Raw genomic sequence first — 25,628 nt, forward strand, 5'->3', positions numbered from 1 at the left:
AGAAGTTAATGATGCTCCATGGTATTCCCTAGCGTTTTCCCGTTGCGTGTCAACTTGATCATCACACTGGTAGTTACACTTCTGAGTCCTGTCTCTCTCCTCCTCCTCCTCCCTCTCCCTACAACCCCTTACACCCCCACTCCTCTGTCCCCCGCTCACTCCGCCCAAGCCTGACTCCTCCACAAGAATTCAAAGCAGCGGAGGTTCATGAAATATGCACGGTCCCCCTAAAACAAACCTCCCTAGCCACGCTGCCACCGAATCGCCCAGAAATATTTCTGCTACACAGCTCAGATCCAGGACAAATCTCTGCTAATGGGGAAGGGGGAGGAGGAGAGGGGGTCAAGGAGGCAAAGCTATATGTTCCTCTGATGGCACCTGTCTAGGCCTCATTGTGTATTTACAGTATATCCATGGTGGAAGGCTGTGTTTGTTTGTGTGTAGATGAGTTCTACTAGACTTACTAATGCCCCACATTAACACATTCCCCTCACTGGGCAAGTTCAGAGGAGGATGGTGATGCATTTTCAGGGTGCTTCACTGGGTTTAGACACGAGTGGCGACAGCCAGGACTTGAGGAAAAAGCAGCGAGGGAAACGTGTGATCTCAGCTCCCAGCCTTTGAACTTACCCTATGAGACTCAGCAAACCAAAGCTAAAGGTTCCAAAAAAGAGCTCATTGAAGATTACTCGGAATACTGATGCAGGGTGGAATCCAATTCCAGTGGGAAGCCAGGGGACATTCTGAGAAAGCAAATGATGGATAGATGCTGCCGTTGCTCCTGCTGCAGAGGAGGGCCACAGAGAGGACATACATATGGATGGGTGAACAAGCATTGAACAACCAAGTTTTCTGGGACTGTGTGTGTGTGTGTGTGTGTGTGTGTGTGTGTGTGTGTGTGTGTGTGTGTGTGTGTGTGTGTGTGTGTGTGTGTGTGTGTGTGTGTGTGTGTGTGTGTGTGTGTGTGTGTGTGTGTGTGTGTGTGTGTGTTTGTGTTGCAGCCTGTGAACCATGCTGGCTGCTGCCCCTCCCCATCCAGCTGCTGTCTGTCTGTCAAGGAATTGTTCTGCTGCTGGTGTCATCTTACACCCGGTCCCCTCTACCCCTCCCCTCTCTCTGATGATCTGATGAGAAAAACATGCGTGACAGACACAAAGTAAATCTATGACTACTCTACCATGACAAATGGGACATTACAGTTTGTTTGCCATTTGTGGTGTTTGTTTGTCAGGAATGGATCCACTAGGACCCTGGAACTCTGCTGTTGTTTGTTTGTGCTCCTCACAGTCAATAGTTAGGGGAATACTGTATTTCCCGACCCTCGTTGACAATTCTTTAGGAGGGAAAAGTCTGTTTGTGCTTGTGTTCCAGTTCCAGCAGGCGTTCCATCTCCATCTCCTCTCTCTTCTCCTCCCAGAGGAGAGTGGGTGTCAGTGTGACAACGTTATGTATTCTGATTCAACATTTAAATTTAATTACTGCCTCCCCATGTGTCAGTACTCGGCTCTCGTTTATCAAAGACAGTGGGAAGAAAACACGGCTTAACTGCCAATAAACATTTTGTTTTTAATTAATTTACTGAAGCGTTGACCGAAAGCGCTTTACTTTACTCCTGGATGCTCAATGTTAATTGGAAGAAGTAAGATCCTCTGAATCCGAGGGGTCGGGGGATTTGAAGCCTTTATCTAGAGCCGAATCAAAGCCGGCATTAATAATACACCAAAACTAAGGAAATGTTTGTTTAAAGGCGTGGAAACTGGAAACAACAACACACATGCATAAAAATAGAGCAATGAGTGGTTGAGTATGAAAATATACAGTTGAAGTCAGAAGTTGACATACACCTTAGCCAAATACATTTAAACTCAGTTTTTCACAATTCCTGACATTTAATCCTAGTAAGAATTCCCTGTCTTAGGTCAGTTAGGATCACCACTTTATTTTAAGATTGTGAAATGTCAGAATAATAGTAGAGAGAATTATTTATTTCAGCTTTAATTTCTTTCATCACATTCCCAATGGGTCAGAAGTTTACATACGCTCAATTAGTATTTGGTAGCATTGCCTTTAAATTGTTTAACTTGGATCAAATGTTGTTTTGGGTAGCCTTCCACAAGCTTCCCATAATAAGTTGGGTGAATTTTGGCCCATTCCTCCTGACAGAGCTGGTGTAACTGAGTCGGGTTTGTAGGCCTCCTTGCTCGCACACGCTTTTTTCAGTTCTGCCCACACATTTTCTATAGGATTGAGGTCAGGGATTTGTGATGGCCACTCCAATACCTTGACTTTGTTGTCCTTAAGCCATTTTGAGACAACTTTGGAAGTATGCTTGGAGTCATTGTCCATTTGTAAGGACCATTTGCAACCAATTTTTTACTTCCTGACTGATGTCTTGAGATGTTGCTTCAATATAGCCACATAATTTTCCTTCCTCATGATCTTATCTATTTTGTGAAATGCACCAGTCACTCCTGCAGCAAAGCACCCCCACAACATGATGCTGCCGTGCTTCAGAGTTGGGATAGTGTTCTTCGGCTTGCAAGCCTCACCCTTTTCCCTCCAAACATAATGATGGTCATTATGGACAGACAGTTCTATTTTTGTTTCACCAGACCAGAGGACATTTCTCCAAAAAGTATGATCTTTGTCCCAGAGTGCATTTGCAAACCGTAGTCTGGCTTTTTATGGCAGTTTTGAAGCAGTGGCTTTTTCCTTGCTGAGCGGCCTTTCAGGTTATGTCGATATAGGACTCGTTTTACTGTGGATATAGATACTTTTGTACCTGTTTCGTCCAGCATCTTCACAAGGTCCTTTGCTGTTGTTGTGGGATTGATTTGCACTTTTCGCATCAATGTACGTTCATCTCTAGGAGACAGAACACGTCTCCTTCCTGAGTGGTATTACGGCTGCGTGGTCCCATGATGTTTATACTTGCGTACTATTGTTTGTACAGATGAACGTGGTACCTTCAGGTGTTTGGGAATTGCTCCCAAGGATGAACCAGACTTGTGGAGTTGTAGACTTTTTTCTCTAAGGTCTTTTGATTTTCCCATGATGTCAAGCAAAGAGGCACTGAGTTTGAAGGTAGGCCTTGAAATACATCCACAGGTACACCTCCAATTGACTCAAATGATGTCAATTAGCCTATCAGAAGCTTCTAAAGCCATGACATAATTTTCTGGAATTTTCCAAGCTGTTTAAAGGCACAGTCAACTTAGCGTATGTAAACTTCTGACCCACTGGAATTGTGATACAGTGGAATTGTGATACAATTATAAGTGAAATAATCTGTCTGTAAACAATAGTTGGAAAAATTACTTGTGTCATGCACAAAGTAGATGTCCTAACCGACTTGCCAAAACTATAGTTTGTTAACAAGAAATTTGTGGAGTGGTTGAAAAATTAGTTTTAATGACTCCAACCTAAGTGTATGTAAACTTCCGACTTCAACTGTACATTTTCTATGACAGTGGTCTCAGTCAATCAAAGGGGCCATTGTTGTTTACTTTCCATACAGAATGATGTATGTTTTGGCTGGTGCAATCACATTTACTCTCTGGGTGATTAATAAAGGGTTATGTATTCTTACAGAATAACGCAATAGCCGATATTGCCTACTGTGCTGTAACTATGGAAAAAGTACACTAAAGGTTTTATTTGCTCTATATGGGTTTTACTTATATTATATCCAGGCATGTTGATATTGCATAACCATTCAAAGTCCACATAAACTGATTTTCTAGCACATAATAACACACACATACACACACACACAGCCAAGATTAGTAGCCTATCAAAAGAAAGACCCACTGTTTGGAACATTGAATGTGAAACCTCCTTTCCTAAGAGGCACACTAATTGGACATTGATGAGACGTATAAATAATTACAGCGACAGTTATAGTAAACTATCATTGCAAAGGCCACTACACAAATGATTGACAAGCCAATGTTGACTCCCATCAGACGATTGCCCCCAGTGGCTGAAGTCCTCACGAAAAAATAACACAAACGAGCGGTTGGACAGATGAAAGAAAAATCATTGCACCATGCCCAGGGTCTGTTGGCTGCCTTTAATAGACATTTTCTTTATTTGTAGATCGTTTCATTATTGACCTTTTCTGTGTAGCCTAGTGGTGGTGCAGCCTTTTCCACCTAGCTGCGTTTGGCTATGGAATTATTAATTGGAGACTTGTGTTTAAAAACCGTCTCAAATCCAACCCCATGGCTGTTTATGCACTTACAACGAGAAATAGCCTAGCTGTTCCCCATCTTAAACCTATTTGGTCTGGACTTTCGGCTGAGTGAGGTCTGATTCAACTTTAAAGGCTACTAGAGGTTAGGCTACATTGTTACTTTCGATATAGAATAATAACAAAATAGTGTTGTCTGATACATTACAAATACAGGTTGCATAATAGGCTAGTATATATTTTAATATAAATGACACACAGTGGCCTTTGATAAACTTCTGTAAAGGTCGGCTAAAAAAAGAGATGGAGAGCTTGCTGCGGCGGTCTTACAATATAACGTGGTTTCCTCACAAGCTTCAATCCCCATGCAATTCCACTTTGTGTTTCAAATATAAAGCCCATTAAAAAATAAATGAAATATGGGTGAGATAGGGGGTGTGTGGGGCGAGAGAGGGAGTGTGTCGGGGTGGAGAGGTCGAGTTCTAGTTGGTGCATTTTAAGGTCTGCTTGGCTGCATTAGGGGAATGTTCCCAGGTTCTCTCTACTAAGCTATACATGTTGCTCGTTTCAGCACATCTCATTTGAAATTATGATCGGTGATACCTGTGGCCAACCTCATAGGCTACCATCCTTCGCCTGGTAGACTAGTGCGAATATCTAGAGGCGGATATAAACTCTTCCTCTCCGTCCTTCTCTCTTTTATCTCTCTGCTTTATCTCTTTATTTATCTTTCTCTTGCTATCTGTCTCATGCTCGCTCTCTTTTACTCACTCACTCACACACACACACACAAACACACACGCTCACACACACACACACACACACACACACACACACACACACACACACACACACACACACACACACACACACACACACACACACACACACACACACACACACACAAACCACTTGCTTCAACAGCGACTTCTGATGTCACCGCATACCTTAGTGGCAACAATCCCGTATTACACGACTTTTGATCTGTTAGCATCGTCTATAGCCTTATGTATGCATATCAAAGAAACCCGTCCACTAACATGATGGACTGTTTCCAAACGATCAGCAAAAAAACACACCCCGCCTAGCCTACACCAGATAAATAACCTAATGCGTAAAACAACAAAAACCGCATCACCTCGCCACTGTGCGCTTTGGTAAGGGTTGGCGTTAGTGCCATTCAACCAGTACCCCGGGTCAGCTCTTTCAGTAGCGGAACTTTGTCTCAACATCCCTAGAAAAACTATAGTTCCTCAGAGCAAATGCAGAGCCACAATATTATCTCCTCTCTCTCATCCCCGTCAGCACAGCGCATCGACTAGGCTACAGTTTGACGCAGCGCGCCCTGAACGGAACGCGGAGCGAGCATCTCATGAGTTTATAGCAATAGCGCAGAAAAACAACCAGAATTTTTTTTGACAATAACGGTTTTCTTACCTGTTCCCATAAGGCAAAGGACGAGGTAAAACTGCAACATTTTATATTTTCTTCTGTCGCCGGTTTGGCTGTGTTTTCCCCGAAAGTGTATGACGGGAATCTATTGTTCCGTCAATGCGACTGGGGTGAGGGCTGCCGCTTGCTGGTTATTCTCCACCAGCAATATCACTGCTTGGGTAAATCAAACGTACCGGGCGATGTCCCTGTCTCTGAAATCGTATGCTTCTCAAAGCACTGGTATTGTCCGGAAACTTTGCAAACAGTCATTTAGGAATTATTTTCCATAGTTAGGAACTTTTTCAGTATGACAGCGTATATGTATCCTCTGTTCGATCAATGTATTCCTCTTCCCTCTCAAGTTGGTGCAACTCACTGCTTTTGAATGAAGTACATCTCACCGTCTGTTTGTCCACAGTAGTGTCCTGAAGGCTATTCTCTCTTTTTCCGGTCAGTACTGATGCTGAGCTGCGCTCCGTCCTGCTTCTCGCGCAGGTATGCCTAAACACAATGAAGTTGCTACTCTCGCACCCCGCTGCTCGATTCTCCCTCTCTCACTTGCTCTGCTCTTTCCCTGTATCTCCAGCAGCTCATACATACACACTCACACTCTCAATCTCGTTCTCCTCTATTTCTCGTAGCAGTCTGCTAGGGGAGATAATCCACACTGACAATCATCTGTTTAGGATCCTCTGAATTTAGGCATATCAAAATCTCAGAAAGGGGGGCTGCTATGAGCTGGAGCTGAGAACTCCCCTTTCCCATTGACAAGAACACAAACTAGTGACGAGGGGTTCACTGGCCGCCGCCCCCGGGGACCCGCTATTGGTTGACAGGGGACAGAGCAACCGGGGGATTAACATCCATATGCAAAAAGGGGTTGAATCTCTAATATGGAGGAGCTATACAGATGTAGGATCTTAATTTGAGCCAGTTTCCTATAGCAGAAAATCAAACCTGCAGAAACAGGGAATGTGACTTATTATGTGGATTATAATTAATTGACATTTTTGTAGGGGTTGATATGGTAACAATGGGGTAAACACCACATTGTTTTGCAAGTCAGCAATCAAGTGTTTAAGATATATAACTTTCAAAATACAGAAATACCTGTACAGATCATTTTGCATCATACCTGCTGTATTTCTGTATTTTGAAAGTTATATATCTTGAAAACTTGATCGATGACATGCAAAACATTTAGGGAGTATTTCAACAATGGACTAATGAAACAAATACCAAAAGATAGTTTTGGGGTGGAGTTTTCCTTTAAGGGAAATGTCTATTTTCTGACAGAAAAAAAGCTACATTTGCTAAGATTTAGATATGTGCATACTGGGTGTCCTTCAGCAAACACATTTTGAAGGGAAATAACTGGGCAGAATATTTTTGTTGTTGTTATTCAATAAAAGCAGAAACTTTAGAAAGGGGGTGCTTTCCCCCACTATCGGGGAAGACATCCATTTTATATGTTTTATTTAAATGTATATGTTTTATTTAATTGACTCTTAAAAGCTAGGTGTCTTATTTGAATTAAATAAATCAAATATATTATCAAAATGACATTACACATCTCACTATTAATATCCTCACTATTTATCAGGACTCAGGCTAAGACCCAGATGCAGACACAGGAGGTGGATAGTCCGAGGCTATAGTACGAGAGTGTATTAAAGTACAAGGGCAGGCAAAATGTAAGTCAAGGCAGGCAATGAGTCGTAATCCAAATCAGAGTCAGGCAGGTACAGGGCGGAAGGCAGGATCAGGGTCAGGACAGGCAGAAAGGTCAACACTGGGAAGATTAAGAAATACAAAAACCAGAGCACAGGAAACACGGGAACATGCTGGTAGGACTTGACGGGACAAGACGAACTGGCAACAGACAAACAGAAAACGCAAGTATAAACACACAGGAGATAATGGGGATAAATGGGAAATACCTGGTGGGGGGCAGAGACAAGCACAAGACAGGTGTAACAGTTCAGGGTGTCACACTATGATGAGGTTTTGATGTATGGCCCTCTTTATTTTCACCCTTCCTGTCCAAATCATCCTAAAGTATCTCAAAATTGATTGTGTAACTCAAATAAGTTATTTATAGATTATTTGGACATGATTTGGAAAATGCTAATATAGGTACCATTGAGTTGCATTGATTGCCCTGGGGGCATTTAGCATTTTGCCCCAAACATACTCACTTAAAATGTTACTTAAAATTCTACTTTATTTAAAATTAATGACATTTTTACTCTCTTTCAAGTGGCTTATTTATGTTTAAGTTCCCCTACTGGTATATATTAAAACAAGTTTAGAGATCTAACTTCACTTGATTATAATTGACATAATATTAATATTATACCCCACACATCCAGTTGTAGTCTAAATATTGATTTAAAACATAAGGATGAAAAAGTCTAATCCTATCATAGCTGGAATTGGAGAAGAAAACATTCATGGTATTGGGTTATGGCTGTCAGACCCCAGAAAAGAAGAGTTGAACTTTCCCTACATAGCCTATGCTGAACTCTGCCATTCTACCAATAATGCTTTAACCTCAAATTCAATGCCTGTGCACCACACTAAAATTGGGCAGCATCCTTCTCCAAAGACCACCAAACATAGTCCTAATGGTTGATTTGTATCCAAAAACCCATCAATGTTTTACATTTAGCAGACACTCTTATCCTGAGTGACTTACAGTATTGAGTTCATACAGGTCCCCTGTGGGAATCAAACCCACAACCATGGCTTTGCATGTGCCTTGCTCTACCAACTGAGCCACACAGGACCACATTCCATTCTCTTTTATAGACTAGCCTACTACTTTGGTGTTATTCATGAATTATTCCTTAACCATTGATTAATCTAATAAAGGGGCAATCAATTAACTGATTGATCGCCCATGGCCAGGCATTGGCTCAAACAATCCCTGTTAACGTTCCCACACAACTCTGATCTAGCCTATCACATTCTCACTACTCAGGTTACTGATAATTTACTGTGTCAAGAGATCACTAGAAAATATGAGATTTTTTGTCTGACACTTAACAATGTGAGAGATTGATGGACACAACATGAGTTAGAACAGAGGGGGGTAATTTGCAGATGTGTCCTTTCCTGCTAATTTAAAATAATTTCTGAAACGTACTGTATGTCAGAGTTGGACGGGAATGTTGTTCTACTTCTCAATAATTACACTCAAAGCTTTAAGGGTTTTCCCCAAACAATAGTTTTCTAATAAACCCTGGGGCCTCAGTCACTGTTTATTGCCGTGCTGTAATGCAAACGTCAGGGTCCCCTGCCAGCAAACACATGTTGATGTAACAAACAGCTTGCCTGAAGGCCGCAGCAGCTGTGTAGAGCAAACCTATGTAGTGTCTGTGTATTAAATGTGTGTCTGTGTGTGTGTGTGTGAGAGAGCGTTTGTGTGTGTGTGAGAGAGAGTTTGTGTGTGTGTGTGTGTGTGTGGGGGGGGGGGGGGGGGTGTAAATGGGAGCCCTAAAACCGAGGGGGATTCACACCAGCTGTAGTAAACATCAACATCCATTGTGTAAAGTCTGTCACCTGGTGGCAAGTTGCGATTGTGATGTGTGAATCAACAACAACTCTTCTCTCCAGCAGAAGACAGTTCTGATGCAGTCAGCATGTGTTAGTGTCACTCATAGCAATGCTCTTAATTAAGCTGGTCTCTGTAGTATCAAATGGAGGGCACCCATACTCCCCAAGCTTTTCAGCATGTGAATTATTTATATATATATATAAAAAGAGGGTTTTTCGGCTGTGGGTTTATTAATAATGAATACAGTTTGATATTTACTAAACTGTTCAGTGAGAGAAAGGGTGGCAGTTCAGATGTCGTTTGCATGGTAATTGCAAGAAGGGTTATAAATAAAGCATGAAGTGAAGTTATATGGAAATGCGATTCCCGGGGAAATAAGAATAATTTAACAAAATATTATCTCAGTCCCTATTTGACCTGGGGTCAATTAAAAAAGAAACGTCAACGTCGGCGAATGCCGGAGCGGAGCCTTGCAATTAGAATTGGTGCTTTCTCTTCTGTCTGGTTGGAAAGCTGATCCAACGTTCAAGTAAAATAAAAATGTGTTCTTACCAACGACATACACCGTGTGTTTAGTTTGAATGAATATTAAACAGTATGAAATAAACTTCATTATCAACAAAAGGAAGAAAAGCACGACTTCTACAATAATATAAAGGAATCTCTAACTAAGAAAACACTTAAAGAATGTGACTCATTGAGTTTCTTCTCAAATATACAAATCTGATTGAAATCTAATCTAATTGTACTGGTCACGTACACAGTTTACAGCAGGTATAAAAGTGGCAGCAAAATGCTTGTGTGCTAGTTCCCTCAACATTGCAGTACATCAGTCAATAACGACAATAATAAGAGTCAAGTCAAAAATAACAAGTAATAGAAGAGGTTGTATGCATAGTAATAATAGACTGTATTTACAAGTGTGTGTGTGTGTGTGTGAGTCTGAGTGGGTGTGTGTACTTGTGTGTGAGTGTTTATGAGTGTTTGTGTGTGTGTTTGTGTGTAAGGGTTGAATGTGTGGAGAGTCAGAGAAAATAATCTCTAAGGAGAAGATAGTCTTTGAGGTGCATATAGTCTCTAAAGTGCAGGTCTGTGTAGGGATATACACGTAGGGTTAGCTGTTTAGCAGTCAGGTGGCCTGGTGGTAGAAGCTGTTTCTGCGCATGTTGGTCTGAGACCTGATGCTCCGATACCGCTTACCAGATGGTAACAGAGTGAACAGTCCGTGGTCCAGGTGACTGGAGTCCTTGACGATCTTCTGGGCTTTCCTCAAATACCGCCTGGTATAGATGTCCTGGAGGGCAGGGAGCTCGGCCCCAGTGATGTATTGGGCCATCAGCACCACCCTCGGTAGAGCCTTGTGGTTGAGGGCGGTGCAGTTGCAGTACCAGGCGGGGATGCATCCAGTCAAGATGCTCTCAATTGTGCCCATGCCCATGGCCCATGCCAAATGTCTTCAGTCGCCTGAGGTTGAAGAGACGAACATGTCCTCTGGGACATGCTGAAGCTTTTGACCCTCTCCATTGCAGCCACACCGATGTCAATAGGGGGGTTCACACTGCCCTCTGTTTCCTGTAGTCCACGATCAGCTCCTTGGTTTTGCTAACGTTGAGGGAGAGGCTGTTTTCCTGGCACCACTCTGCCAGGGCTCTAACCTCCTGTAGGCTGTCTCGTCGCCATCGGCGATCAGGCCCACCACCTTCATGCCATCAACAAACTTAATGATGATGTTGGAGTTGTGCGTGGCCACACAAACTTAAAAGGAGTACAGGAGGGGACTGAGCACACACCCCTGGGGGACACCCGTGTTGAGGGTTAGCATGGAGGAGGTGGTGTTGCATACCCTCACCGCCTGGGGTTTGCCTGTCAGGAAGTCCAGGATCCAGTGGCAGAGGGAGGTGCCTTGAGCTTAGTGACAAGCTTGGAGGGGACTATGATGTTTAAGGCTGAGCTGTAGTCGAGGAACAGCATTCTCACATAGGCATTCCTCTTCTTCAGGTGGATAGGGCAGTGTGTAGAGCAATGGCGGTTGCATCATCCGTGGATCTGTTGGGTCGGTTTGCAAATTGTAGTTGGTCCAAGGGTGTCAGGTAAGGTGGAGCTGATGTGGTCCTTGACCACACCCTCTCAAAGCACCAGAATCATGATGACAGAAGTGAGTGCTACAGGACGATAGTCATTTCGGTAGGTTAGCTTTGCTTGCTTAGGTACAGGCACATTGTTGGACATCTTAAAGTATTGAAAGCTGTCAGGTCAAAATTTTAATATTTTCAGACAAAAAGTCACACATTTTCAGACAAAATCACCTACATACGTTTTGTAATGTCATGATCACATTAGTGTTTGAATACTCAAATGAGTCCAAGAGGAATTCATGTAAATAGCAAGTTCACACATTTTCAGACTCAACCATGTACAAATGTCCTGTAATGTCAAGATCATGTTAGGCTGCTCCTGAATTCCCAAATGGGTCCAAGAGGGGTCCATGTAAATAACAAGGAAGTAAGAATAGGACAGGTGTTATTCTTCACATCCAATGATAACTGATCTCTCAGGGAGTAGTAGTCTCTGGGAGTAGCTGTATTTGGGTTCACAGGGGTCCAGCAGCAGGTGTCCCTATCCTAACCATATGAGCAACATTACAACAGCTCTTACTGTAATTGTGATATTGAGCGCAGTGCTGATCTGTGTCAACCATAACTCTGAATACAGCTACACGCTCATAACTCATTATAACTTATACCTTTGCCAGACAGCGCAGCATAGCTAATGCCACGGTATTCATCCACCAGGCATGCATGCCATTCAAAACCTGCCTCCGCACTCAAATTCCAAGGACATGATGTCAGTCTGGGCTCAAATCCACGATTAAGCATATTTTTTATGTTTGATTGACGGGTGCAATTGCAGAGGCTGATAAAGCGACAACTCCAACCCTAAGCACCGCGGTTGGTAGTCTATCGCCTACGAGCCATTACTATTTCTAGATTTCACGTCAACTCTGTCCTCCATTTTAATATCAACATAGGGCTATGCCCACCCTGTTGGATGCTGTTTATGCCGTAAGGGTAGTCTCTCAGAGGATGTGGTGGAGGGACTCTGTTCTTCAGGGGACAAGGAAAGGTTGAGGCTGCTGGTTCAAACTACACCTGGGAGAGCGTGTGGATTACAGAATAAAATAAATCAATGTATTTAACCTTTTTTTAACTAGGAAGACACGTGACGTGATGGACTCAAGCTTCAGTCCAGAGACATCAAGAATGATTTCAGACTTTGACTCCATGTATTCTTAGATCCGGTCATCCTGATTGGCTTATACCAGGGTTGGATAGGTTACTTTCTAAATGTAATCCGTTACAGTTACCTGTCCAAAATTATAATCAGTAACGTAACCTTTGGATTACCCAAACTCGGTAATGTAATCTGATTACATTATGTTACTTTTAGATTACTTTCCCCTTAATTGGCATTAGGAGAAGACAAAAATGGCATGCTTTGAGCACGACTGAAAAGTGTTATTTACATGTGAAAAATGAATGCCATATGCAGCATTTGCTATAGGACTATTGTTTACCTTTTTGTTGGTGACACTTTGATATCTTGATAATCTGTAGCTGTTTAAAGGGCAAATCCACAGATGAAACAATAACAAAACGTCCACCCCGTCTTTGTTTTGTTAAAAAGCTGAGGGATGGGCCTTGAGAAATGTAACCACTCTCAGATTAATAGACAGATCTATGGATGCAAGGACTGACCATCCATCATATCAAAATGATTGTTTTAACCATGTTATGAGGCTATACAGTGTTTCTTTACATTTTCAATGTTTACAAACTTTGGAGAAAAACAAGCTTATATTTTGGGTTCTCATAGAGTGTGACAGATGAACTAAGCTCATGAGGCATTTATAAGTTTCAAAGGATATATACACTGCTCAAAAAATAAAGGGAACACTTAAACAACACAATGTAACTCCAAGTCAATCACACTTCTGTGAAATCAAACTGTCCACTTAGGAAGCAACACTGATTGACAATAAATTTCACATGCTGTTGTGCAAATGGAATAGACAACAGGTGGAAATGATAGGCAATTAGCAAGACACCCCCAATAAAGGAGTGGTTCTGCAGGTGGGGACCACAGACCACTTCTCAGTTCCTATGCTTCCTGGCTGATGTTTTGGTCACTTTTGAATGCTGGCGGTGCTTTCACTCTAGTGGTAGCATGAGACGGAGTCTACAACCCACACAAGTGGCTCAGGTAGTGCAGCTCATCCAGGATGGCACATCAATGCGAGCTGTGGCAAGAAGGTTTGCTGTGTCTGTCAGCGTAGTGTCCAGAACATGGAGGCGCTGCCAGGAGACAGGCCAGTACATCAGGAGACGTGGAGGAGGCCGTAGGAGGGCAACAACCCAGCAGCAGGACCGCCTCCTCCGCCTTTGTGCAAGGAGGAGCAGGAGAAGCACTGCCAGAGCCCTGCAAATTGACCTCCAGCAGGCCACAAATGTGCATGTGTCTGCTCAAACAGTCAGAAACAGACTCCATGAGGGTGGTATGAGGGCCCGACGTCCACAGGTGGGGGTTGGGCTTACAGCCCAACACCGTTCAGGACGTTTGGCATTTGCCAGAGGACACCAAGATTGGCAAATTCGCCACTCGCGCCCTGTGCTCTTCACAGATGAAAGCAGGTTCACACTGAGCATGTGACAGACGTGACAGAGTCTGGAGACGCCGTGGAGAACGTTCTGCTGCCTGCAACATCCTCCAGCATGACCGGTTTGGCGGTGGGTCAGTCATGGTGTGGGGTGGCATTTCTTTGGGGGGCCGCACAGCCCTCCATGTGCTCGCCAGAGGTAGCCTGACTGCCATTAGGTACCGAGATGAGATCCTCAGACCCCTTGTGAGACCATATGCTGGTGCGGTTGGCCCTGGGTTCCTCCTAATGCAAGACAATGCTAGACCTCATGTGGCTGGAGTGTGTCAGCAGTTCCTGCAAGAGGAAGGCATTGATGCTATGGACTGGCCCGCCCATTCCCCAGACCTGAATCCAATTGAGCACATCTGGGACATCATGTCTCGCTCCATCCACCAACGCCACGTTGCACCACAGACTGTCCAGGAGTTGGCGGATGCTTTAGTCCAGGTCTGGGAGGAGATCCCTCAGGAGACCATCCGCCACCTCATCAGGAGCATGCCCAGGCGTTGTGGGGAGGTCATACAGGCACGTGGAGGCCACACACACTACTGAGCCTCATTTTGACTTGTTTTAAGGACATTACATCAAAGTTGGATCAGCCTGTAGTGTGGTTTTCCACTTTAATTTTGAGTGTGACTCCAAATCCAGACCTCCATGGGTTGATAAATTGGATTTCCATTGATTATTTTTGTGTGATTTTGTTGTCAGCACATTCAACTATGTAAAGAAAAAAGTATTTAATAACATTATTTCTTTCATTCAGATCTAGGATGTGTTGTTTAAGTGTTCCCTTTATTTTTTGGAGCAACATATATTGATAAGTCCAAAAATGGATGTCGCAACTACAGATTGCCTCTTTAAGTCTATCCAAAGTGTTTGAGCATGTGTCCATTAGGCCTATGGGTTTTTATCTGCATGAATTAGATTGAACAATAAAAGCCCCACTTTTTTTACATTGGCTGGGATCTGCACTATGCAGATGTTGCAAGAGTGCATTTTTTACTGGCTGTCCACTGGTTTCAAAAACAATGATTGAAAGGTAGCTTAAACTTGTTGAATTCAACCATTATTGGGTTCAAATAAAGATTTAGATTGTGAACAGCCATCCACAACAACCACAATCCGTAAGGCGCAAATAGCTAAATGAGAGAGCAGCAGTGTGATTCACATCAATGCGCTATGTAGATATCGGTAATAAGTGATATCGCCATAGACTGCTGTCAGGGCTTTCAGAAGGATCGGACCAATACTCAGTGTGATCGTAGTTCCACATCTTTTATTAAATAGTGAAACTAATGCAATAAACAATAAACTTAAATAAAAAAACAAAAAAGCCGTGACGCAGAGCAGGCATACACTACTCACAAAATGAATCACCCACAAAACACCAGTGGGACAAACATCAACTTAAATATGGCCTCCAATTAGAGACAACGACAACCGGCTGACTCTAATTGGAGGTCATGCCAAACAAAAACGAACCTAGAAATACAAAACAAGAAACTAAACATAGAAATACAAAAACGGACAAACACCCCCTGTCACGCCCTGACCTACTCTACCATAGAAAATAACAACTTACTATGGTCAGGACGTGACAGTACCCCCCCCACCCAAAGGTGCGGACTCCAACCGCACCTACAAAAACAAATGACATGTAATCCATTACTCCCCAACCCTGACTGTTACAGGGACTATTAGGTGGTCATGTAGAGGAGCATAGAGATCTAGCTACAGTAACATCCCCAAAGTTGATGGTAGGATCACTGTAGGCTACAGCACTTGCTGTACAGTAAGTCCCTCTTGATAAGAAAACTGGAGCAAATTGACAGAGTTATTAATAATGCAAGGGTCTTTTGACTCAGGTGGTCCACACCATTAGCAACATCTGGTAATGGTGACTCGCATTCCACAGAGTCAAGTCAGGCCCCTGTTTTCTGCCATGCCCAATCTGCAGTGCTACGCTCTGGCCTGCCAGGTACACATGTGTTTCTCTGTTTCCTCTCTTTCTCTCTCTCTCTCTTGCTCTCTCTCTTTCTCGTTCTCTCTCTCTTGTGCTTGCTCTCTCTAGTGCTCACTCTCTCTCTTGCACTCTCTCTCTCTCTCTCTCTCTCTCTCTCTCTCTCTCGCTCTCTCTTTCTTTCTCTCCCTCTCTCACTTCAGATAAATATGGGAGGCAATGACACTGATCCTATTGAACACGGCCTGGTGATCCAAAAGAATAGATTACTGGCTGGGAATCTCACATTCAGATCAGTATTTCTGTCACTCGCTGATGAATGTGTCAATTGATTGTTGGCTCTATCACCACTTTATGATCATTATAGTGCTTATTTCACCCACGCTTCCCTCTAGCAATGGAGTGTCTTTAAATATATTTCTGCACTGCAGGAATACCTGTTAGATCACATTTGTCTACAGGATGTGATACTGTAGCTATTGACGCTATATTTTACTCATATCTTCTTTGTTTTGAGAGGAGCCTATAGAGACTGACAGAGCATATCATCCACCTGACTAGATAGAGAGAGAGATACTCAGAGACAGCTTGGCCCAGCCGTATGTCTCTATGGTGCAGTGTCCAGCCCATCCAGCACCATGCAGCTAGGTACCTCCACCACACCACACTGCACCGCACCGGCGGGCCCTGCTGCCCTGCTGCCAGTCACTGGAATGGGCCGTGACTGGCTGCTTGTTTTGTGCCATGATCCCTCACTGCTCATGCTGCTGAAAACATAAATAATCCAGCTCTGCTGTGTTGCTATAAATAATGGATGACTTGTCCACTGTCACTTTCCATAGCATGTCAAGCCACAGCCATTAATAGGGGCTCCCCTCTCCCATTTCTCCCTCTTTTCCCCCGTTCCCTTCCTCCTTCCCCCACACTTCTCCTTCTGACTCCAGTTTTGTTTTTGTTCTGGTCGATGTGCCCGTACACCTCTGTGGCGGGTCGGTTGTCAGTCTTTCTTGGGGTTGGCAGAGTTGATGGTGCTATTTGGGTCGCTCTAACATACAGACTCTGACAGAACAGAAAAAAACAGCAGAAAACACTCCTTGACCTGGAACAAATATCTTAGCACTTTGAGGTAAGATGTAATTTTTATGCTTGTGTTAGGTAAGCTGGGCAGAGGTTGAAGTGCTGCCTGCCAGTCACTCTGACTCAGAGAAGAGGTTGACCCAACAGCTGGAGACAGTCTTTCTGTCTTACTGTCGCCCATGGCCCAGATGAACAGCAACATGACTTTAAAGTAGCCTTGTCCTGCACTGAGCTGAGGGCACCAGAGGAGAGAGTGCTTAGTGCTTTCATAGACAACACAAGATGCCCTGGTCGGGAGGATCCACCCATCTAACAGGAGACAACATGGATTATTTACATATGCAGCTGCGCTTGAGAAAAATGTATGAAGAACAGCTGGCTATGTGTAGAGGGATATGAGAGAGAGAGAGAGCTTTGTTGGTTTGGCTTGGCTTCCGAGCCTCTAACACACAGACTGTTTTCAGGGCATAGAGCTAAAGAAAAAAATGAAAGCGTCTTGTATTCCTGTTCCTGCCATACCATTATCTGTGTTAAAGGATGTCTGGACCACCATGCCAGACCTGAGGCGAGAGGGGTGGCGTCCACTAGTTGCTTTCTGCTCTGGGCTAGACTCTCCAGAACAAGCTACCGGTTCTCTCTCTCCATCTGCAAAATAATAGCATCAAATCAAGGCCTGCAGCAAACAAACCCTGACAGTTCCTCTCATTTGGAATTCACTTTGGGGCAGCTGTGGTGCCCTCCAGAATGGAGGGGGAATGGGGGGGACGGAGAGGAGAGGAAGCCAGCAGTCTGTAATGTATGCGGAGTGTCTGCACGTCCTGGGTGACAGCAACATGAGCACTTGTCACTAGAGACATCAGTTCTACTTAGTCACAGTGCTGCGGGGCCATCTGTATGACTGCAGTGCTGTGCGAACTCTATTAATAGTTAGCAACCTTTCAGGAGGTATTATGCTGAGCAGGGGTAGACGAAGAAAGATCATGGAGGTGGACCCCGAACCAACGAGGGGAGAAGAGGGGTTCCGGTCAGAGCGGCTTCTGTGCCGCCCGCCCAGCCTCTCAGAGTTCAGGGAACAACCCCTCTCCCTCCTCTTCCCTAGCGAGTGCAAGGAACACATATTTATGTGAGAGGCAGAGTGACAATTTGTTGTGGAGAGAGAGAGCAGAAAGGAGGAGGGTTGTTTTAAATCAAGGTCTTGCGTTGCTACGGTTAATTTTTTATCAGTCTCCTAAATTAAAAATGTGAGCGGTCATCACTTATTTGTCAAGCCGTCTTAGCTGCAAAAGGTGGATGTCACAGCAGGTTTGCACAAGGCTGGGAGAGCCTGGAGGGAGAGGTAGGAAAGAGACTGTGGAACACAGAGTGAGTGCTGATCCCTCCAAAGGCCCTGCAAAACAACACGAACCCTTAAAGGGAATATTTATACTTACTACCCAAAGGGGATTCCTGGACTGACATTACTTTCAACAGAGATGGGGAGGATTTTGATTACAATGTTTGGAAAGGATTCAATATACTAACTCCCTGCCTAATGCCGGACTGATGCATATAGTCGATGTAAACATGACATACACTATACCCTTCTTATATTTGACATCTAAAGAGCCTGAAAGCTAATACCCATACTGTATGCTTCAGAATCTCAGTAATACTTCCCTCCGCTTTTAACACAAACACCCATCGCTGTCAGAGAAAAATCTCTCATCTCCAAAACAGAAACTTTTCAGGAAATTGAAAAAAACGCTATATTTGACCATTAATGAACATACCATTTTGAATCTTCAGAAGCTAAATGTAATATATTTTCTTGGAACAGGACATGTTCAGAGTACATTGAGGGGAGTTACTGCTTTGAGTTACAAGGTTTTCATCGGACAGTGATGTTGTGTTACTTATCCACAATTATTATCATAATCGCTCACATTTGCAACAGATTGTACTTTGGAGCATGGATATGAATACTTGTGGTTAGTATGTGGTTAGTAAGCAATATGTAATTTTGTTGGTCTCGATATTGAAATAGAACAAACTATAAGCAAACAAAAACACGTTGTTAAACTGTTTGCTATAGCTTCCCTTGCTCTTCCTGTCTGACTGCTGTGTTGCATCTCTCCTCTATGTTGGCCCTTATTCATTTTCCATTCTTCGGGGAGAGACAGAGCAGACTGTTTGGGTGGCAGGAAAGTGATGCAAACACACACTCTGGCCAATCAACAAACCCCCTTGGCAGCATGGACAACCCTCAACAGGTGACACACCAGATTTGTGAGAACCCAGAGATGGACAGTGTTTGATTAGAAAAAGAGAAGAGATAAAAACACTGCTGCTTTCTCCACCTCTCCCAAAACGGCAAAATGTGCCCCTCTATGGATGACTGGCTGCTAAGCCCACAGCTGCCAACCGTGGGGGGAGCAAACCACAAAGGCCCCCTCTGTGTGCAAGAGACTGGCAAAGAAAGGCAAAGTTAAAGATTGGCAAGTTTGCCTCAGCTGTCTCAAGGGTCAGAGGATCCTTTTCATTTCACTAGCCTCCTGCCGCTTGACTAAAAACAGTTCATGATTGGCTGTACCGGATCAACAATCTACTATTGGCTTCAACTGTCCTCCCTTCGATTTTCTTTGAAGATACCTATGTCATAACCTCAGAGGTTTAGAAAATAGACGCCACTCCTAAGTCTTGTTGTTTCCTGCTTCGAGCCAAGTGGTGAATGGGAAGCAGGTTGGGTTGAGTTTTAAAAAGACCAAGGTTGGAAGGAAATTCTCCTGACACTGAAAACACTGGCCTTGTTTTATTTTTACACATCTGGATGAGCGATATTTTCCTCTGAGTCACCGATCCCCTGTTGTCGGAGCCCAAGATGAGCATCTGTTGTTTGGGACTTCTTAGGTGAAGAGGGCAGACAAACAGATTGTGTTTTGGAGAATGAGGTAAAGGTTGTTTGGATTCAAAGAGGAGGCACGTACGCATCACGTAGGCTTCCTTTTGGTCTCTTGACCTGTCCCTGAGGAAAATGAGGGGGGGACAGACTGGGATTTTCAGAGCAGATTGTTACAGGGTCACAAGGATCAAAGCCAAGATGGGGGATTCTGACCAAATCCCTTGTTCCATTTTAAAAACACCTCAAGATTATTTTTCCTATTCTCATATTATATTGGAAAAATAAATCTGAAAATGTATTCTATTCAACTGGAGAAACTCAATAAAGGATGATTATAATCATGTTAATATTATGATAATTCACTGGTACTGCCAAATTAATGCTTCTGACAAAACTATTTGATACATATTTGAATGCTGTTAGTAGTCTATGCCACTGAGAGAAGAGGTGCTTGAATAAAAATACTGCCTGCAAAATGGCTTGTCCTCATTGAATTTCCAACATAAGCACTGTAAACCGCTGACATATTGCCAGGCATTGGCACTGAAAAGTTGGACTGCAAATTGCTTTGGAGTCACAGCCATCATTGTTATTGTCTCTCTTTTATCACTGTCCTATTATTAGCCAGCCACTCGTTTTTGCTACTGCCTTCCTTCCAGTATTTCCTGATTGCATTTTTCATCCTCTTCCTGACCGGATTCATTTTCACCTAGGAACAATTCTTGGAGTCAACTACCCTCCACTCTCTCTCCATCTTAATTTCCGGTGCTTCTTCCTCTGTGTGGCGGCTACATCCTTGGTAGGATCCAGGCTGTGATTAGGGGTAGTGACCCAGAGGAACTCCCCACCCCTCGACACACTCAGGCAAGGCTCTGCCAGGCTGGGTGTATTTCCACCCGGAGACACCCCACTTACTTCACTGACTTAATTACATTTCACCCTGCTGAGACTGAGGTACCGTCTACACCGCTCCGCGCAGCTCCGCGCAGCTCCGTGCAGCTCCTCGCAGCTCCGTGCAGCTCCTCGCATCAGCGCTAAAAGCAGCAGCCAATAAACGGATGGCTTACCGCTCCCTTGCCCAAACAATGCTGCTTTCCTTTCTGTAAATTAGGCCTTCTACCAAACAGGGAGAGAGAGGGAAGAGGGGGAAGAGGAGAGAGAAGAAGGGTCCAGACCCTTATGAAAATATTAGTATTATTATTAATTTGGTTTGGCTCTGACTTTCATCCCAAGTGACTCACAAATTCTGCAAAACCATTTTCTGAGCTGAGCTCTGCACCAGAGGAATGTCGGCAGGTAAAGTACATTGCTCAAGGGTACAACCGTTCCACATAATTTGTGTTGTATTAAAAAGAATCGTGCTCATATTAAGTGGGCCCCATGAATTAAAATGAAAAAGGACCTCCTTTGAAATGAAAATAGATTGGTTGTGTTGATAAATGATCACGTGAGAGCTCCGTTACATGAATAAGGGAAGGTTGACAAGTTGCATTACATTTTATTTCTATCAGTTAGTTGGCCTCTGAGGGTATCCGTGGCAACATCAAGGTCTCTAAAGATGGTTAAGCCCAGATATGCTGTTACTGTATATTATTTGTATAGGTCGTCATCAATGAAACGTCACAATACGGTGCAGAGCTTTCAATTTGGTTTCTGGTGAGCAAGGAGGCCCCAGCTTCGCTAAAACCACTGACACCTACATGCAGTTTTCAAGGGATTGTTTAATAAATGTTAACTATTTTGGGTGGCACAGCGGTCTAAGGCACTGCAACACAGTTCTAGAGGTGTCACTACAGACCCTGGTTCAATCCCGGGCTGTATCACAACCGGCCGCACGATTTTCCCAGCGTCTGAGTTAGGGGAGGGTTTGGCCAGGGAACGCGTCATTGTAAATAAGAATTTGTTCTTAACTGACTTGATGTTTACATGAAAAGTATGCAGTTACTTGCTTTATAACTCTGATGATACAGCTAAATGTGTGCAATTGTTTTGCATGTAATAATGGGAAATGTGTAATTCTGTCTATGCTCTTCAAGAGGGGATGATATTACAACCAGATAGTTAACATTTATTAACAATCCCTTGAAAATGGCACGCAGTTGTCAATGGTTATAGTGGAGTCTCCTTGCCCCCCAGCAGACATATCGAACACTCTGTATTGTGTATTGTGATATTTTATTGATAACGGCCTATAGTATATAACCTAATTTAGTGTTGAAAGGAATTCTTAAACAAAGGTTGAGTTTCTTATTCTCCCAATTAAGAAGGCTGAACCCGTTGAAATGACCAGCATCTGTTTTCCAGCTGTTCATCACGATCGTATTTCGGTAAAAAATGAATTAACAATTTATTCGCTCTAAGGACTCATATAGACCCAGAACCATTCCGTTCTGGACATTATAAAAATGTTTTATTTAACAAAACAATCACTGTGGAACCTCTCGTTATTATTGCAGCAAACTACCTCCATGTCAGTACATATTCATGAACATTCACCATCCTTAGGGTTTGTGTGAGGGTTTCCTGTGTGAACAGCTCGTTTGATTCACTGTTTGCCCCAGAGACTGAAATGGGAGAAAGAAGGGAAAAGGGAGAGGTAGAAAGGAGCGAGGGAGGGGGGAAGGGTGCTGTTGGGTTGTGGTTAACCCCTCCATGCTCCAAGTGAAATATGATTGACTTGTGCACTCGTGGATTGACATGCCTGCACCACAGCTGAAACCTGTTAACTTGATGTGCACTGACTGGTCAGGACGAAGAGTCAAACCTGTTGTGACTGCCTTATGGCAAATATTATGGTTGGTCCACCGGGCCGCCAACCCACTGGTGGAAAGTGAGATACAGGGTCATAATTGGAACAAAGGGAGGCGGTGAGAGTGCACGTGTGTGTGTGTGTACATACATGTGTTTGTGTGTGTGTCCCGATATTTGTAATACAGACAGCATAATACAATGTGACAGACCTTAAGCGTCCCTAAGCATCAGTTTGAATGTTATATTCAAACATGGCATGGCAGTATTTTAAATTATTTTGGGGCATGGCACAGCAGCATTATAACACCGCACACAGGAAGGAGAGTAGTATGTGAACCAGGAATGTGTACGTATGGTACCAGGGAAAGGTTGTCTTCCCATCAGCTCAAAGAGAAAGTCCTCTGCCTAGCGCCAGATCACCTTAACAAGTTTAGGCCCCTATCCCTCTCTCTGGTTAATCCTGGAGCAGCTAATGTGGATTTAGCAGCGACTCCTGCGAGGGTCAGATTAAATCAAGCCTCCCAAAGCCACTGGTGGTGGTGGAGGGGTGGGTCCTGCAGTAGTGGGGCAGCAGCATGAGAAACACAATAAGGGCCCCTCTCTCTCCCTCTCTCAAATCAATTCAATTCAATTCAATTCAATTCAAGGGCATTAGTGGCATGGGAAACATATGTTTACATTGCCAAAGGAAGTGAAATAGATAACAAACAAAAGTGAAATAAACAATACAAAATGTACAGTAAACATTACACTCACAAAAGTTCCAAAAGTATAAAGACATTTCAAATGTCATATTATGTCTATATACAGTGTTGTAACGATGTACATATAGTTCAAGAACAAAAGGGAAAATAAATAAACAGAAATATGGTTGTATTTACAATGGTATTTGTTCCTTCTTTTGGCAACAGGTCACACATCTTGCTGCTGTGATGTTTTCAAACTCTTTGTGGGTCTGTGTAATCTGAGGGAAATATGTCTCTCTAATATGGTCATACATTTGGCAGGAGGTGCAGCTCAGTTTCCACCTCATTTCGTGGGCAGTGTGCACATAGCCTGTCTTCTCCTGAGAGCCAGGTCTGGCAGCCTTTCTCAATAGCAAGGATATGCTCACTGAGTATGTACATAGTCAAAGCTGTTCTTAATTGTGGGTCAGTCACAGTGGTCAGGTATTCTGCCACTGTGTGCTCTCTGTTTAGGGCCAAATAGCATTCTTGTTTTCTTCTTTTTTTGTTTGTTCATTCTTTCCAATGTGCCAAGTAATTAGATTTTTGTTTTCTCATGATTTGGTTTGGTCTAATTGTGTTGCTGTCCTAGAGCTCTGCGGGGTCTGTTTGTGTTTGTGAACAGAGCCCCAGGACCAGCTTGCTTATGGAACTCTTCTCCAGGTTCATCTCTCTGTAGGTGATGTCTTTGTTATGGAAGGTTTGGGAATTGCTTCCTTTTAAGTGGTTGTAAGCGTCTCTTTTCTGGATTTTGATAATTAGCCGGTATCAACCCTTTTCTGCTCTGCATGCATTATTTGGTGTTTTACATTGTACACGGAGGATATTTTTGCAGAACTCTGCATGCAGTCTCAATGGGTTCTATAACTGATTCAAGTACTTTATAGCCAAATCCTAATTTGTTTGTCGAATTGTATGTTATTTTTTTATGCCATAGAAGGACCTTCTTGCCTTGTCTCTCAGATCGTTCACAGCTTTGTGAAAGTTACCTGTGGCGCTGATGTTTAGGCTATGGTATGTATAGTTTTTTTGTGTGTTGTAGGGCAACGGTGTCTAGATGGAATTTGGATTCATGGTCCTGGCAACTGGACCTTTTATAGAACACCATTATTTTTGTCTTACAGAGATTTACTGTCAGGGTCTAACAGAATCTGTGCAGAAGATCTAGGTGCTGCTGTAGGCCCTCCTTGATTGGGGACAGAAGCACCAGATCATCAGCAAACAGTAGACATTTGACTTCAGATTCGAGTAGGGTGATGCAGACTTTTCTAGTGCCCTCACCAATTCGTTGGTGTATATGTTGAAGAGGGTGGGGATTAAGCTGAATACCTGTCTCACGCCATGGCCCTGCCATTTTTAACCGCACACCTTTTGTTTGTGTACATGGATTTTATAATGTTGTATGTTTTTCCCCCAACACCACTTTCCATCAATTTGTATAGCAGCCCCTCATGCCAAATTGAGTCAAAAGCTTTTTTGTCATACGGTAATTTGGTAAAAAGCCAATTTGACATTTGCTCAGTACATTGTTTTTGCTGAGGAAATGTATGAGTTCTGCTGTTAAAGATAATGCAGAGGATTTTCCAAAGGTTGCTGTTGACGCATATCCCACTGTAGTTAATGGGGTCAAATTTGTGTCCACTTTTGTGGATTGGGGTGATCAGTCCTTGGCTCCAAATATTGGGGAAGATGGTAGAGCTGAGGATGCTGCTAAAGAGTTTAAGTATAGCCAATTGGAATTTGTGGTCTGTATATTTTATCATTTAATTTAGAATACCATCAACACCTCAGGTCTTTTTGGGTTGAAGGGTTTGTATTTTGTCCTGTAGTTCATTCAATGTAATTGGAGAATCCAGTGGGTTCTGGTAGTCTTTAATAGTTTATTCTAAGATTTGTATTTTATCATGTACATGTTTTTGCTGTTTGTACTTTGTTATAGGGTTATAGGGCCAAAAAGATTGGAGAAGTGGTTTATCCACATATCTCTGTTTTGGATAGATACCTCTTTGTGTTATTGTTTGTTTAGTGCGTTCCAATTTTCCCAGAAGTGGTTAGATTTGATAGATTCTTCAATTACATTGAGCTGATTTCTGACGTGCTGTTCCTTCTTTTCCAGTAGTGTATTTCTGTATTGTTTTAGTGATTCACCATATTGAAAGCGTTTCTGGGTCTCTATGTTTTTGGTTGCATAGTTTTCTCAATTTCTTCAATTTCTCTCTCTCTGTTTATTTGATGAGGTGAGGAAAGGAAAGAGTCTCCCTCCACTGCCCTGTCTGGCATCAGCTATTAGCGGTCACATCAAAGCCCTGATGAAATCAGCGCCCCACTGAGAGACATCATTATGGGTCTGTTTGAG

At 43.2% G+C, this 25,628-nt stretch overlaps 1 protein-coding gene across 12 annotated transcripts in view; it reads right to left on the reverse strand.

Annotated features, from left to right (window-relative positions):
* Positions 1 to 6,342, reverse strand: part of LOC115176755 (kin of IRRE-like protein 3) — a 48,378-nt gene extending 42,036 nt beyond the window's left edge. For 4 of the 12 annotated variants that reach the window (XM_029737016.1, XM_029737020.1, XM_029737024.1 and 1 more), the window contains exon 1: positions 5,630 to 6,339. In XM_029737016.1, the coding sequence (XP_029592876.1) occupies positions 5,630 to 5,669 (40 nt within the window). In that variant the 5' untranslated portion in view covers positions 5,670 to 6,339. Of the gene's footprint in view, positions 1 to 5,629 lie in introns of all 12 variants that reach the window. The other 8 variants (XM_029737023.1, XM_029737015.1, XM_029737026.1 and 5 more) reach the window with 6 other exon arrangements.
* Between the last annotated feature and the right edge of the window lie 19,286 nt (positions 6,343 to 25,628).

Source organism: Salmo trutta, chromosome 37 (genome assembly GCF_901001165.1).
Source record: "Salmo trutta chromosome 37, fSalTru1.1, whole genome shotgun sequence".
Taxonomy (NCBI): Eukaryota; Metazoa; Chordata; class Actinopteri; order Salmoniformes; family Salmonidae; genus Salmo; species Salmo trutta.